General features: G+C 24.8%; 1 protein-coding gene across 1 annotated transcript; it reads right to left on the bottom strand.

The window, feature by feature from the left end:
* Window positions 1-15,678, bottom strand: LOC145831270 (methionine aminopeptidase 2-like). Its single transcript, XM_082938452.1, has 12 exons — window positions 15,657-15,678; window positions 10,827-10,941; window positions 10,226-10,288; window positions 9,777-9,975; window positions 8,983-9,132; window positions 8,623-8,696; window positions 7,892-8,104; window positions 7,425-7,514; window positions 3,564-3,670; window positions 3,171-3,292; window positions 2,761-2,858; window positions 1-1,351 (listed from the first exon to the last, which is right to left on the bottom strand). The coding sequence occupies exons 2-12, from the start codon at window positions 10,930-10,932 to the stop codon at window positions 1,188-1,190; spliced, it is 1,386 nt and encodes a 461-aa protein (XP_082794578.1). The 5' UTR covers window positions 10,933-10,941; window positions 15,657-15,678; the 3' UTR covers window positions 1-1,187.
* Between the last annotated feature and the right edge of the window lie 824 nt (window positions 15,679-16,502).

Genomic DNA, 16,502 nt, shown 5'->3' with positions numbered 1-16,502 from the left:
TGTTTTATTGTGTAAAAACCATGCAAAATATAAGACGAAAAACTGATAGTTAAACAAAAATTATTTGAAATAACTTGCATTCTAAATCTAAGAAAAAAAGGTGTTTGTATATCTCAGAAAAAAAAGTTGCAAATAAAATTTTGAATAGCTGCCATTATAAGTTTAACAATAGTACTTTTCCGTTAAAATTAAAAAAAAAAGTTAAAAAAACATACAAATTTCAAAAAAATGCAAACATTTTTATTACTTGTCATAATTTTTTAAGGCACACAGCTCAGTAAATATACTCACAATACTGGATTAGAGCAGCTAGCCATTTTATTTTGTTCATGCCAGTTTTAGTTTTCTTCATTTAATAAATTACTTATGAAAAACTTATTCAGTTTTGTTCATTTCAATTTTAAGAATTAAATTAAAGTTTTTAATTTTTAGAATATCTATTATATGGCCCAGCAGTACAAATGTTTGCATTAAAATATGCATAGTTTTAATACAACTTAAACTTGTCTAGGCAAAATAAATAAATTTAGACAAACAACAATAAACGTCTTCACAGTAGTTGCCAAACATAATAAAGACAATAACAAAAACTTAATATTTCACATTTTCAAAACAAATAAACTTCAAATGAGTATTCAGAATAGAAAAAATAGCTTTGAAATTTTATAGAAATTTATGTTACTACTTTTATATAGGTTTTTGACAATTTAACAATGAAGAACAAAACAATTGAATACTTGAAATATTATTTTTAAATGGCCCTAATGGTTTCTAAAAAAATACTTTCTTCAAATTTTTTAGTAAAATATAATTTTTTATTTTTTTTTGTTTTAGTACTTTCGATAAACTCGTTTTAAATTTTTATTACCTTGAGACTGTTCTTTTCCAAAACTCTTCCCACTTTCTATTACTCTTATCCATTATGAACCATTAATCAACATTATACAATGGCAAACCAGTATAATTTCAAAAAAGTGAAAAGTGTAGCAGAGAGATTCAATTGTTTTTTAATATTCATAACCCTTACTTTTTAAAAAACTCAGTTTAATCTAAGTTTTATAAAATAAATCAATAAACACAAAAACGGCTACTTGTTATTATCCTAACAATACATCTTATAAACTATGACAATAACAACAGTAAATAAAGTCTACTATAAGTCATTATAAAATGTTCATTCCATCTTCTTAATAATCGTCCCCCCTCGTTACAACTTCCTTGCAGTTGGGTTTCAACAGAACGGTGTGTTCGTACTGCGCTGTGTAGCATCCTTTTCTGTCGCACAGCGGTGGGTAATCTTTCACGACTCCCATTTGGACCAACTGCTTCAGCTGCATCAAGTACATTCGGCCTGTAATGAGATTATATCATAAGTTTATTTATTATAAGTATGTTGTGTATTTTCGTTTTAATTTAACAACTCCCGTTTAGACTAGCTGTTTAAATTGCATCAGGTACATTCTGCCCGATAAGTTTACATCAGAAATAAGTATTTTTATCATACATTTAAGTATGTTGTATATTTATGTTTTAAGTTAACAATTCCCATCTGTACATATTTGTTGAGTATTTCAGTTATTACATGGATTGATATATGGAATGTGTACAGATTTAAATTATTTGTTATTTTAGATAGTAAACCTATTTAACAACTCCCATTTGTAGTAATCATTTTCAACTGCATTAGACACATAATGCCTGTGGGATTATACAAGATGCGTTAAAGAAAGCATACTTCTTAGTTAGTAATTTTTATGCGTTACATACACACAATGCTTATAATAATTTTTATAGCATCAAGCACATACTGCCTGTTGAGAAGTCTTGGATAAATACACAATTGTTTGAGACATTTTACCCATAATAAGTTTCAATTTACTAGTTATACGAACCGACTGTTTTAATTACATTTCTGCATGTAACTTGTGGTTGTAGTTGTACAGCATATATAATGCAGTACAACTGAGATAACAATACTTAGAAAAATTGATAAAATAAAACTATAAGATGTAACGTTATAAGGCGTTAAATCCTGGAGATCCTGATAAGCTAAGCTTATCGGAATGTATATCACAGATGTTCTTGTGCTAAAACTTTATTCCGACTAACGGCGTTTCACTGCTCTCAAATAAATTTAAGAACAGATCTACGGAGTCTATAAAATGTTAACACACATTAGAAAAAAGCAGAAAAAAGCATGTATAATTATGTATAGTGTTTATCTAGGTAGTAACTATAAATGGACTTTATGGTTTAAAAACAAAGTTTGGGATAAAAGCGTAAAATTATAAAATTGTCTACAAAAAAAACAAATTTAATAAAAGTAGGCACCAACCTCAAAAAGCTCTAAGAATAGGCAAATTTTAAATTGCCTATTATGCTAAATTTGTTAAAATTATTATGACGTAACATTTCTGCACAACTCAATTTAATTTTCATTTTTAAAATTTGCCTATTCTTAGAGCTTTTTGAGGTTGGTGCCTACTTTTATTAAATTTGTTTTTTTTTGTAGACAATTTTATAATTTTACGCTTTTATCCCAAACTTTGTTTTTAAACCATAAAGTCCATTTATAGTTACTACCTAGATAAACACTATACATAATTATACATGCTTTTTTCTGCTTTTTTCTAATGTGTGTTAACATTTTATAGACTCCGTAGATCTGTTCTTAAATTTATTTGAGAGCAGTGAAACGCCGTTAGTCGGAATAAAGTTTTAGCACAAGAACATCTGTGATAAAATAAAACTATTAATTACCTGTGCCACCATAGATATCATCCAACCACCTCCTACAGAAAGCCAGTGTTCTGAAATTTTCCTCGATGTTTTGAAGCAACTTTCTTGCTTTTCCATCGCTGAATAAATTTTAACAACTAGTTACATCAAATAATTACTATTCTCTGTGTTCAAGTATTCCGAAAAATTTATATAGATTTATTAAATGTTTATTCACTTAAGGGATTTAATGTACACATTTTTATGAAAATACTAATTTCAACAAAAGTTCTACTATTTTAATAACTTAATTGACTCTATTAGTATAAAAATGTATACTATTTCAGAAAATCTACAAACTTGCAATTAATAATTAATGGCAAAAAGAGATTGTAACTTACTAGTTTTCCAAAAATCATATCTAATATATTAAAATATTAAATAACACCAACTTAATTTGAATTGGCTTGCCAAAAGTATCAAAATTTCTCATATAATGTGAGCAGTCGCCGCTGTTCTGTACATAACCGAGACCCGTGGTACAGAAAGTCTCAATTGCGTATACTTCACCTTCCTAAAATATTTGTTATTGCTTTTAAATATTTAACATTTATAGAATTAAAGTTAGTTTATATTTGTTTTAGACTTTTAGAGGATATTTCTATTGCAAACTTTTTTTCAGGTATTATTTAGAACTGCTTTTTTTTGTATGTATGCTTATTTATTATTTAATCAAAAACAGGACATGAACAATAACTAAAAAGACAACTAATAAAATAAATAATTTAAAAGACAACCTGTATATAACATATTATTTTATTAACTTAAAAATAATATAAACTTACAATCATTCTATCTCTATTAGCTGGGTTTCTGACAATAGGAACAGTTTTACCAGCGTGGATTTGATATTGACCAATAGAGTGTCCGCATAAGTTTCGAACTGGTTTTACTGTGAAACAATATTCTATTATTAATATTGTTTTCACTATTGTTATTCTTTATCAATATTTGTAATATTTCAAAAATTAATATTTGGTATTGGCCTATTGAGTGTCCACATAAATTTCTAACTGGTTTGACTGTGTAAACAATATTATTGTTTATCATATATTAAAATATTTTAACAACTTTTATTCGATATGGACTAATTTAATATCCACATAAAATTCTTACTGGTTTGACTGTGAAACAATAAATAGTTTATTATTGTTATTAGTTGTTTGTATTTATTATATTTAATAATAAACTTTTAGTATTGACCAAATTGAGTGTCCACATAAATTTATTACTGGTTTTACTGTGAAGCAATATTCTATTATTGATATTAATTTCTCTATTGTTATTATTTATCAATACTAAAAATATTTTGAAAATTAATATTCGATATTGACTTATTCAATGTCCTCATAAATTTCTAACTGGTTTGACTGTGTAACATATATTAACATTCAAGCTTTAATTATTTTACACTTCAAAGATATTGAAAAATTATTTTTTAGCCAATTAAATGCTCCCGTAAACTAGTTTTAGCTTCTCTAGACTGTATGTCATCATTAACAAAACACTTTGAATACTTTATCTTTTTTCTCACAAGATATATACAACTTGCAAGTATTTTAGGGCATAGGGGGGGGTAAACACCCTTTTTTGGTTTTTGATCTTATTTTATATAGCTTTTACTAAGCTACAAGATGCTTTTTACAAATTTAAAAAATTCAAAATATTTTTTGAGATATAGCCGGTCAAAGTCGGAGGCAACAATAGGATCCTTATGGGAGGCGCAAACTAAAACGGCAAACAACTAGAAATCACTAAAAATCTATCTCCTCCTACGTTTTTTGAGATAAATACCTCAAACTTTTAAGAAATGTTGCTTGCAGTATTTAGAAATTTCTGTCAGAACATAATTTTAAAAAATAAAAATAAAAATTTTATAATAAAAAAACCAAAAAAAAAACTGTTTTTTCTGTTTGTTTTTTATATAAAATTTTAATTTTTATTTTTTTCAAAATTCCTTCTGACAGAATTTTACAGATATATCAAGAAACATTTCCTGAAAGTTTGAGGTAGTTATCTCAAAAAACGTAAAAGATAGATTTTTAGTAAAATAGTCTATTTTTGACGTTTTAGTTTGCGCCTCCCATAAGGAACCTATTGTTGGCTCCGACTTAAACCAGATATATCTCAAAAATTACTTTGAATTTTTAAAATCTGTAAAAAGCATCTTGTAGCTTAGTAAAAACTATATAAAATAAGATCTAAAACCAAAAAAAGGTGTTTACCCCCCCCTATGCCCTTAAATCAATAATCAAGAGTTTAAAACAGATCAAAAGGGATTAGAAGAGTTTTAAAGGGAAACCCAATTAGCGATCAAAGCCAATCAATTTAAACAATGAAAGAAAAAACTCAAAAATTAATAATTAATTACAACTGAGTTGGGCTTTAAATAGCATTATAAATATTTATAAGTGCTTCATAAACTACTGATATCTTTATCATTAAATCTTTATTTACTAAAAGGGATTTAATATTCACAATTTCATGAATATACTCATTTTAACAAAAGTTCTACTATTCTAATAACTTAATTGGCTAAATTAGTATTAAATATTTATAAATTTTTAGAAAACCAACAAACTTTAAATTAATAATTCATTGCAAAAAGAGATTGTCAATAATTCTTGCACAAGCACTTTATAATGGGCTTATAAATATTTAAAGTATTTCATGAGATTCTGGTTTTTAACTTTATAGTAAAATATGCATACTGAACCACTAGAAAATTATTCTATGCAAATTACTTGATCAAGTGTATTCAGGTTTTTACAAATCACACTATTGTTACAGAACGTCTAACTTAATAAAAACTAGTTAATATTCTTTAGTATTTTTAGGTGGTGAAATTTCACACAAACCTATTTAACACACAATGAAATAAATATTGTGATCATGATACAAGTTTATCTATTAGTAAGGAACATTTTTTTTTTAATTTGCAGACTAATATTTAATATACAATGGCTGATTTGAACTGTCAATAAAAGCATACTCACTTATAATGGGTTTATAAATATTTAAGGTTTATAATTAGCTTGCAGTCTCTTAAGTTTATAGTAAACTATTAATATTTAATTACTGGGCAGAACTTAGTGCGATTTAAATATTTAATTTTAACAAAAGTTTTCTGTGGTTATGGTGTGATTATCATTGTGTCATTGCTATCATAATTCACGATAAAAATTATTGGAGAATTATGGGTAACGGAAAATATTCAAAAAAAATTGTATTGGTCATTTTAAACATCTGATAATGGAATTTTTTATATTTATAATTGTAATTAATAGACAAAAAATAAAAATATATTTAAAATAGAGTTTATGGTTTGTTAAAACTATGTAAAAGTTTCAAAGGTTAATGGAATATAATGTTAATATCAACGCATTTGGCACTAAAAATGTGTAAATCTTAAAATACATCTAAACGTCCATCTATTGCAGAACACTTAGTGAGTAATTCAACTTGTGCAAACAGTTATAATATAAATAGATTTAAAATTATTAAAACTTTTAGTAATGTTTTCGAATTGATTAAATTAAAAGCCATTTGTATTGTGTTATGGAAACCTGTTTTATGTAAGCAAAAAGATGTTGACTATTATGTTTCTTTATTTACGTAATACTCAATAAGAATTGTTTTCATTTTGTTTTGTTTAGTTTTACTGCAGATCAATTATTTTAACTATTACTAATTGCTTTTGTCTTTTATGAATCTCTTAATTACTCTATGATTATTTGGTTACTATATAAGTTTATAAATTCTTATTACTTGTTAGCTTTGTACTCGACTGATGAGAATTGCTCGAAATATATTTAGTGTTTTTGAAATTGTGTGTTTTTTGTAACTTATTGTATAATTACTGGTCACTTGTGTTCCAATAAATCTTAAAAGCTTATTTTATGATTATTTGTTTAAAATGGGTCATTTAATTTATTTCAATGTGAACAATTCAAAAGATGTAAGTTTTGCCTTTTTTATACTGTTTAAGTTTCATTAAATACCAGTTCAACAAAATTTAATTAATTAAAATACAAATGTATACCATTAAGTAGAAGCTTGCATTGACTTATAAAGCAACTTTTGTTCTAATGGTAATTTAATTTAGGAAGTTTGTATCAATTGCATTTAATAACTTGTAAAATACAATTTTCTTTGACTTCCATTGTGTTTATTTATTTTTAGTTATATATACCAGGGTTGCCAAATGTTTTTGGCAAATTTTTCCAGGTTTTCAAAATTTATTCCAGGTTTTTAAAACTACAAGTTTTAGGGTATATCTTTAGTTTAAAATTAAGTTTAAAGTAAAAAACTGTGTTAAATAGTTTGACCACAATGAAAATATGTTAAAGATTTTTTAAATGTGTATGTAATTTATAAAAGGTTTTTCCAAGATTCCAGGTTTTTTGGCAACTCTGATATACGCATAAAAATTTTTAGTGATCTATTTAATACTATACTTTAATATTTTCAAAAAATAGGTCTAATTTTTTCATAGTTACCAGAATATAAATTTAGTCATACTGTCAAATGTAATTTGTCTTTTTCAATAAACAAGTAAAACAAAACAAACTTGGATACGTTCTGCCGTCAATTTCAATTTCATAACTTTTAAATACTAATATAAAATAAATAAAATTTAAACAAACTTGGATACGTTTTGCCGTCAATTTCAATTTCATAACTCTCAATGACTTCTTGAATGGCAGCTCCCATATCACACAGTGGCACGTCAATACCTATAAAACAAATTAACATAAACAAAAAGTATAAAAATTACTTATTGCAATGCTGAAATCAGTTTCAATATCTATCTATTTTTTATAACCCAAAAAGCTTAAGATAAATTTACTTTACAGCTACTTTCTTTTAAAATATGTTATTCTATTGTTAGTTTCACAAACCTGTAACTTTGATACCAGATGCATATTTTATACTCAACAATCATATCTATAAACTAATAAAATTAACGCTAGTAATAATCCATTTGTATGGTAAACGTGTACCAACCTGCAAACTTGATACCGGTATTGGTGGCATCCTTAACACTTACCAACAGATTCTCATACATATATATTAATTATAAATATTTATATTTTATTTACAATTTACCGACCTGCAAACTTGATGCCAGTATTAGTGGCATCCTTCACTGACATCAGCAAGTTCTCGTACTTGGCCTTGTTGGGTGCGACAGTGAAGGCGCAATCCACTATCCTGCCGTTTATGTGAGTTCCGAAATCGATTTTCATAACATCGTCGTACTTGAGCACAGTTTTGTCACCTGCGTTGGGTGTGAAGTGGGCCGCGCAGTGGTTGATGGAACAACCTGAAAGATTAATAATTAATTAAAAAGCTGTATAAAATGTATATTTAATTATAGTAAATAATGTGAAGTGGGCCGCACAGTGGTTTATGGAACAACCTAGTTTTTGTTAAGATTTAGAAGAGTTTAAATTAGACTTTAACAGCCTAAAAAAATTAAAGAATCTTTTTTAGGTGTGGTTTACAGAGTATAACAAACAACTTGTTGTTGGATGAAAATTGTATTTAAATATTATACATTATTTTATTGTATGTAGTAAAAATTGTGTATGTTTAAATTGTAATAACAATTTACTACAGACCTAAACATCCTAATCTTAAAACACAATATGTATCCACTGCCCAGACTTTAAAAGATAAACAATATTACTTACTTTGGAAACTCTAAAACCAAATAAGTTTTAAAATTAACTAATCTACACTCTAATTATTAAGAGAGCAACTTAAGAGCATATAGAGATAAGTTTATTTTTTAAACAAGCATGCTTAATATTTTTTAATTACTTATTTTGCAACACAAACCTGTAGGAAATGCAATACCAGCTTCAAGGCCGTTTGCATCAATCATTTTTCTTGATGTTGACTCCAGTGTTTCACTATAAACGATTGATAATTTATTAGTAAATAATGAACTAAAATTGCTTAGTTGTCATTTTAAAACCCAAGGTGTTAAATTAGCTATTATAAAACAACTAAATTGTTTATACATACATACACTATCATATACTATGTATAGTAAGACCAAATAGATTTCTCTATACGTTTTATTTTTTATCTAAAAATCGTTACTCAACAAATATTAGTATACGTCAAACTAACTTAATATACTCTTGCATTTATTTCTATTATACAAAAAATATTAAAAAATTTAAAATAACTCACCATATATTAGTACATGTCAAACCAGGTTTTATATACTCCTGCATGTACTTCCTTGTCTGTCTGTGGGCCTCAGCCGATTGTCTGAAATCATTCCACAACGATTCGTATTCGTCTGCTGTCTTCTCAGTAGCTCCATTTTGTGTTCTCATTCTGTAAGGAATGTATTTGATTAGAAATATTCGTTTTAAAGTCATTTAAAGAACTCTTTAAAACAGAGCTAATAAAAAATACTTGACATATTGTACTCCATTTAGTGTTTCCATTTTATAAGAAATGTTAGAAATATTTATTATAACAGCTCTTTACAACAGAGCTACCATCAATGGTAATGAGTGTTCTAAAAACACTTCGGCATGACACTTTTTGCTCCATGTTGTGTTCTGATTCTATTTACTTGTGTTTTTTTAGCAGCAGCAGAAAAATTATATACTTATGATTTTTAAATCTCAAAATAACTTTTTATAAACTAAATACAAAGACTCATATTATCTTCAACCAGGGTTGCCAAATTTTATCCAGGTTTTAAAAATTTCCTCCAAGTTTTCAAAAGTATGTACACATTGAGTCTATTTTTATCTAAAAGGTAAGTTTAAGGTAAGAAAATGTTTTAAATAGTACGAAAACATTGAAAACATACTATAAATCTACCTTAAATGATTTTTAAATAATAAAATTTATGATGACAAAAAAAAATTATTAATTTATATGATACATTTTTGTCAAATCGAAATGTTACTACTGTACATGTTAAAATTGTTCAAAGTTCTAGGTTTAAAATATTTTTACCAACTAACTTATGATTTGAGTGTGGTGGGTAATCTTGTTCTTCACCGAGGGGAAATTTCCCATTACTGAATAACTTGTTAACAGGGATGGTGGGTGGGTTGGTTTGAACCGCATGCTTCTTTTTCCTGTTTCTGTTTCTCTTCTTCTTGGTGGTTTGTTTTGCTTCTACATTTTCTGCTACTACTTCTGCATTGTCTCCATTTGTAGCTATTAAAAAAAGAAAAAAATTTTGACTTGTAACAGCTAACACAAATTTTTATCTTGCTTCATCAATTATGTTTTAGTTGTTTTTAGAATTCAAAATTAATTTAAAACTCTTTATTTATTTATTCTTGACTTTTACATTGTCTGCATTGGTGGCTTCTAAAGCTTAAGATAAATTTTTATGACAACCAAAAAAATTACTGTATAGTGAACAGCTACATATTTTCTTAATTTTTTACTTAGTTAAAAAAACCTTCAACTTCTGGTTTAGCTTCCCCATTAGCTCCATTGACTTGTTCACCATTGCTGTTGTTGTCTGAAATATAAAATAATTATAAACTTTTAGCCGTAATCAATAAAGTTTGAAAACTTTTAATTGGCAGTATCTCAAAAAAATAATCTGATTTTTTTTTAATGTACCAGAAAGTAAAACTAACAAAACATGTTTATTTTTGTTGTCTATAAATGTAAAGTTTATAAAATATATTTTTCTAATATTTAATAATCTTATTATCTTCCTATTTTTTTTAGTTTAATATTCTATCACAAAATTTTGTTAATTAAAACTGATTTCTGGTGGCTATAAATGTTATAAAATCTCATAAAATTTTAGTTTAAGTATTTTCAAGAAATGTGTCTAAGATATTTTCTTTAGGTGCAAAACCATAACAACCGCTTTACAACATATAACTTTTACAATGAAAAAATTTTACAAGGCCACAAAATTTTCTAAAATCCATCTCTGGTGTTTTACAACTCTTTCTTTAAATTGTTTTTTTTTTATAAATTTTTCAAGTAAAGAGTAATAGCTTGTTATCATTATTTTATTTTTTTAATTGACATTTATCACTAACTCTTTTTTTTCTTCTTTTTCCGCTTTTTCTTTTGTTTTTCATCAACAGCTAACCCCTCAAGGTTGTTGATTATTTCATCTTTAGTATTAACTTCAATATCAGCCATAGTTAATATCTGAAATAAGTTATCAAATTCAGATTATTTTCAAGACATACGACATAAAATTATCTTGGTACAGATAGATGTTTATATTCTACACCAACCATACTTGATTAATATTAATAAAATAAATGTAGGCTGAAAACAGCACTAGAGGTAATGAAATTTAATCAGACAAAAAGTAAGCCTGGGTGACTAACTTGTAAGATTTACATCCAACTATTCTGAAAAAACTGAAAAACAAGTAGCACTAGCCAAAATTCATGAAAAGTACAGTTAATTAAGCTTAAATACTTTAAAATACCTAAATAATAACAAAAGAACTGACTATCAATACAATTTTCAATAAACAAGAAGATCAAAAATGTCATAAAAACCTTGTCTAAATTTCCAAAAAATATTTAACTATCCTGAGTTATCCTGGGTAGCTTGTATGTACATTAATTTATAAATATTTTTTTAAACATCAACAATTAATGTATTTTAATAAATGCTTTAATTCAAAAATATAAAAATAAATAACTTTATATTACCTGATATTTCTAATGTTCTTAATCATTGTTGTGTTTAGTTTCATTTAAACAACAATTTTTGAAAAAATACTGTTGTATACATAATGTTCATATGTAGCTTTTAACTATGTTAAGTCTAAGAAACACTTCAAGTAATTACAAGTCAATTATTTTCATAAAATCAACTTAATTTTAAGCAATTTTAAGTATATAATGGTTTAAATACAGTAGTGTTTAAAAAATTACATACTTTCAGTAAAGATTATTATATAACATTATAGCTGTTCAATATTTTTTATAACAACAACATTAATGTGTGTCACAAAACAAAATATAACTAAATACAACTTTATATGTAAAATTTAAAATTTTTGGGTACAAAAAACTTGAACAATACAAACAATTTTTAGTTGTTATGCTTGTACTAGCTATAAATTTTGAATCTAGTTTTTTTTACAATAAGAAATAAATTCAGTCGAGTTCAGTTTCAATAACATAATGTTCTCTCAAATTGATGGAGTTGCAATGGGATCCCCTCTAGGACCGACATTAGCAAATATCCTAATGGGATATATTGAGTAAAAAGTGATACCCAAATTCATAACTAAGCACCCAAACACCAAATATATGAGGTACGTTGATGACTGTTTCATAATAACAACCAGTGAAGAAGAAATAAATTAACTTTAAAATTATTTTTGCAAAATATAAATATTTTCAAACAAAAGTTTGAGAAATATTTTTGAAAAAATATGACAAAACCAAATAAACTTACTAACAGTTCATGCTTTTTTATACTTATATAAAATATTTAATTTAGTTTCACTATTTACTTTTAAATTAACCATAATAAAATTTCACAATATTTAATATCAAAAATATTTATCTATATAATTGTATCTGTTTATAAGGAAAAAATCTAAAGCTCCATGTCACAATAGTGGGAAAAATAAAATTTTACAGACTTAAATCAAACCTATATAATATATTTCATTTTATAGATAAGTAAAATTTAATTCCATTTTTTAAATATCTGGTAAGATTTTACTTTTTTTAATTATTCTAAACTTTAAAATTTTCAATAAATAAATATTCTTTAAGTTGATTTATCTAATAGTTGTCAGAAATTATTTTAAATTATAAATTTAAATATTTTATTATAAATAACAGTTTGCATTGACTTATATCAATAATCAAAGTCATTCAATACAGCTTTTAAACTTTAAATTTTAAACCAAATTTATTTAGCACTTAAAAAACTAAATAATTTCCAACAACCAAAGTTTTATGAGTTACAAATTACAATAGTTGCAAATCTCTTGACTTTTTTTCCCAGTATTTATTTTCATTATTCATTACTATTCATCAATAAAGTTGTAGTTATAATATAGACTAATGCAGATTTAATTTTCAATAATTTAGACTGTACTACTTTACGTTTTACTGTATATCTTTTTTGTAAAATGGTTAATTTCTTATTAAAATTTTTCGGTTGATTTCCACATATTGACTTCATAATTTGTATTTTTGAGGTTTTTTCAATTTAAATCTAATATGCTGAAAGCCACATCATAGCAGAAAAATTAACCTCAAAGTTTATGAACAAAATTTTAGTGGTAAAACAGTAATTTAGTCTTTAAGCAAAGACTGAATAAAGATTATATAACTAAATAATTTATTTAAGTTTTTTTTCTTACCTAAAGTTAGTATTAATTAGTGATATAGAATACTTTTAAAAATATTTAGTAATCAATACTTTTTTCGATACAAAATTGTTTTGTTATCTTAAAATTATATGTTTAAAACCTATTTCTGTGCTTTGAAATGTCAAGTATTAGTAAACAGCTAAAATACAATCATTTAATATTAATGTTTATTAAAAAACAACCTTTTAATTGTTAACTTGCATCAATGCTCACAAAGTGTAATTAATAAAAACAACAGAGCTAATAGAGTTGTGAATTTTACATCTTAAATATTTTAAGTTTAATTTTGTACTATAAAAATCAAAAAACTTGAAGCTGCATTGTTTTTACAGATATTTTACTGCAGTTTAAAACAACAAAGTTGTATAGTTTATGACCTCATAAATACTGATCATAAAATGGTTTAATACCAGATAAACAATAAAAATATTTTTACTTTTTGTGAAAAAATCATAACCTAAATTAAGACTATTTAGTTTTATAATATTTATTAAAATTTAAGTTTTCATTGGTCAAATAACTGACACCTTAATAATTTAAAATATAATATATATATTTATTTATATGACATAAAACAATATTACACAACTGTAAATTGTGTTTTGTAAGGAAATTGATCTTTTTAGATTTATAAACTAATAATGGAAACTATATAAAATAAAGATAAGAGTTGACATATAAATTTAAATTTAAAGATAAATTTTTATTTCTTAATATATATTTTAATCTATATAATTATTATTATTATTATTATTATTATTATCAAGACATAAGGGGAACAGTCTTTTTTAACTTGGTCTCAATTTGCAGATCTTTTATTAAGCCACCAGTAACTTTTTACTGCATTACAAATTCAAAGTAATTTTTGAAAAAGCTTTGCAGAACTAAGGAAATTGACGCGAATAAGGTAGCTTGAGAGAGCAATACAGGGTTGCCAATAGTTTTTAAGAAACTTTTTCCAGTTTTTGAGAAATTCTACTTGTAAAACTATATCTATTTTATGTATAAAATTGAGTTTAAGGTAAAAAACTGTCATAATAGTATTTAACATTGAAAATACTGTAAAGTTACTTTAATATGCTTTTTATTTGAAAATATTTGATGATAACAGAAATTTTTTATCTGTATAATAGATTTTATGTACTAATTTGAAATTTCACTAGTTAACAGGAAAAATTGTTCAATATTCTTTAACTTTTCATGTATTTTAGTGATTTTGTTCAAAACTCCAGGTTTTTTTTTAATTTCTCAAATTCCTGACTTTTCCAGTTTTTTTAGCCTAAATTGTCAAATTCCAGGTTTTTCCAGGAATAAAAGTTTTATAAGTTTTAAAGAAATTACAAGAAATTATTAAAATATCAATATAAAAATAAAAAATTGCATTGAAGTGTGTTATTAGTTTAAAGTAAATTATTTAAAATAAGCTTTTTTCTAATTTTAGTCATAAAATTATTATTTTTAATCTGTAAATTCATTAAAGCAACTTGTTTTGTCATGCTAAAAAGCTACCTAAATGTTCAAGGTGTTAAGCATAATAAGTTTAGGAGATACATTTTCATTATCATTTTTTAACTCTTGATAAAAATAGCCATGAAATTTGTTTTTTTTTTTTTCTTTATAGGTTTACATTATAAAACTTGATAATATTAACAATACTTCAACAGTTTATTTAAATTTACACTCTAAATTTTTTTTAGAACTGCTCTGATATGGATGCATGACTTTTTGCCATTGCAATATTTTTTTGTCAACTACTTGGTTTTGAATGACATTTAAATGTTTGGTCCTAAGACCTTTTAAAAAACCTTTCTAACTTTAAACCTTTAAACTTAAGTGTCGAGGACAATTTTAATGTTCAACTAAGTGTGTTATTAAAACTTTTAAACAAATTTCTTGTAAATATTTAAATGTACAAGTTACTTCATAATCCATAGATTATAGACCTTAAACCCATATGTTTAACTGATAGTCTTGATGCATTATTCAACATTGTACTTAAATAAAACAGCAAACAATGTTATGTCAAGCAATGACAGTAAAATTTGTTTTTAATTACACTGTTAAAAATTATAAAACATATTTATATATTACACATTAATTTATACCACATAATGTATAGACAGTGTTTTTTCCAATTATTACTATAATTACTTGCAAGAATCAAAAAGGCAAAAATAGTTGTCAGATTATAATTTAGATCACGTTTTACCATTAAAATTTTTAATATTTTATTATATATGGTGTGCACAATTTCAGATAAACCAACACTGATTTCAATTACTAAAAATACTACTGAAAATCATATATCTAAATTTTATATTTTTTTGTTCTGCTAAAAATAAAATTATGTTAAATACATTGTTTATATATTTCAAGTGAGTAATGTTCAAGAAAATTACATCACACTTAATCAAAAGTCACGTTAAGCAACATAATAAATAAATTAGAAAACATATGTACTTATAAAATATATTAGTAATGAGTTTGTATAATAAATGAATGTAGAATTTACCTCTATTTGTGAAATATGTTGCAAAGAACTCATACAAACTGCAGAAACATTAAAATTTGTTCTGTTCAAACAATTTGGCTTTTTTCTTAAATCACCTGATATATAAAAACTGTAGCTTCGGGCTCTACAAATGAGTTTAGTTAAAAAAATAAGAGTTAACTATCTACAAACATTTAGTGAAAATTATTAGAGTAGTTTCAAATTTGTATCAAAATTATCGAAGAAGTTAATTAGTAATTTTTGATGGAAAAAACCTTAACATGTTTAATAGGTTTAGTTAGTAAACTTTTTGGTATGTAAAACGTATGACAATAGTATTTTTTTTTTAGTTTTTTTTTTAAGAAGTACTAACTACTAACACTAAGTAAGGAGAAGGATAACAAAAATTATAGTTTTATCTTATTTAAATTTCTAAAAGAGCTAATCCCAAAACTAAAAGTTTTTTTAGTACTTTAAACCTAAAGAACTTTATAAAAATATCATAGACTTTATAAAGTTTTTCTTAATTAAAAAAAAACTTTTTTTTAATGTTGATGAACTTTAAAAATGTTTATTTAACAAAGTTCTTAAAAATATAAAGAAACAATCAAAGCCGATTTCATGCAATTATGTTTACTATTAAATGTAAGTTTTTAATTCAGTGCCAAAAATTTTTTTAACTTATGATTTAACTTTTGTTTAAGAAGTAAAACAAAATTCGTTCTAGAAAATAGCAAATATTATTCAGACAAGCTTAATTTACAAGTAAAGTGAGATTTTTAATTTTTATAAAAATTTAACTCTATTTTAAATACATAAAGACTAGATTAAGTACAGATATTTAAAAACAGAAATTAATTTTTAAAT

Source organism: Thalia democratica, chromosome 3 (genome assembly GCF_965202585.1).
Source record: "Thalia democratica chromosome 3, ktThaDemo2.hap1.1, whole genome shotgun sequence".
Taxonomy (NCBI): Eukaryota; Metazoa; Chordata; class Thaliacea; order Salpida; family Salpidae; genus Thalia; species Thalia democratica.
The sequence above is the reverse complement of the archived record's forward strand: the minus strand, read 5'-3'. Positions and strand labels throughout refer to the sequence as shown.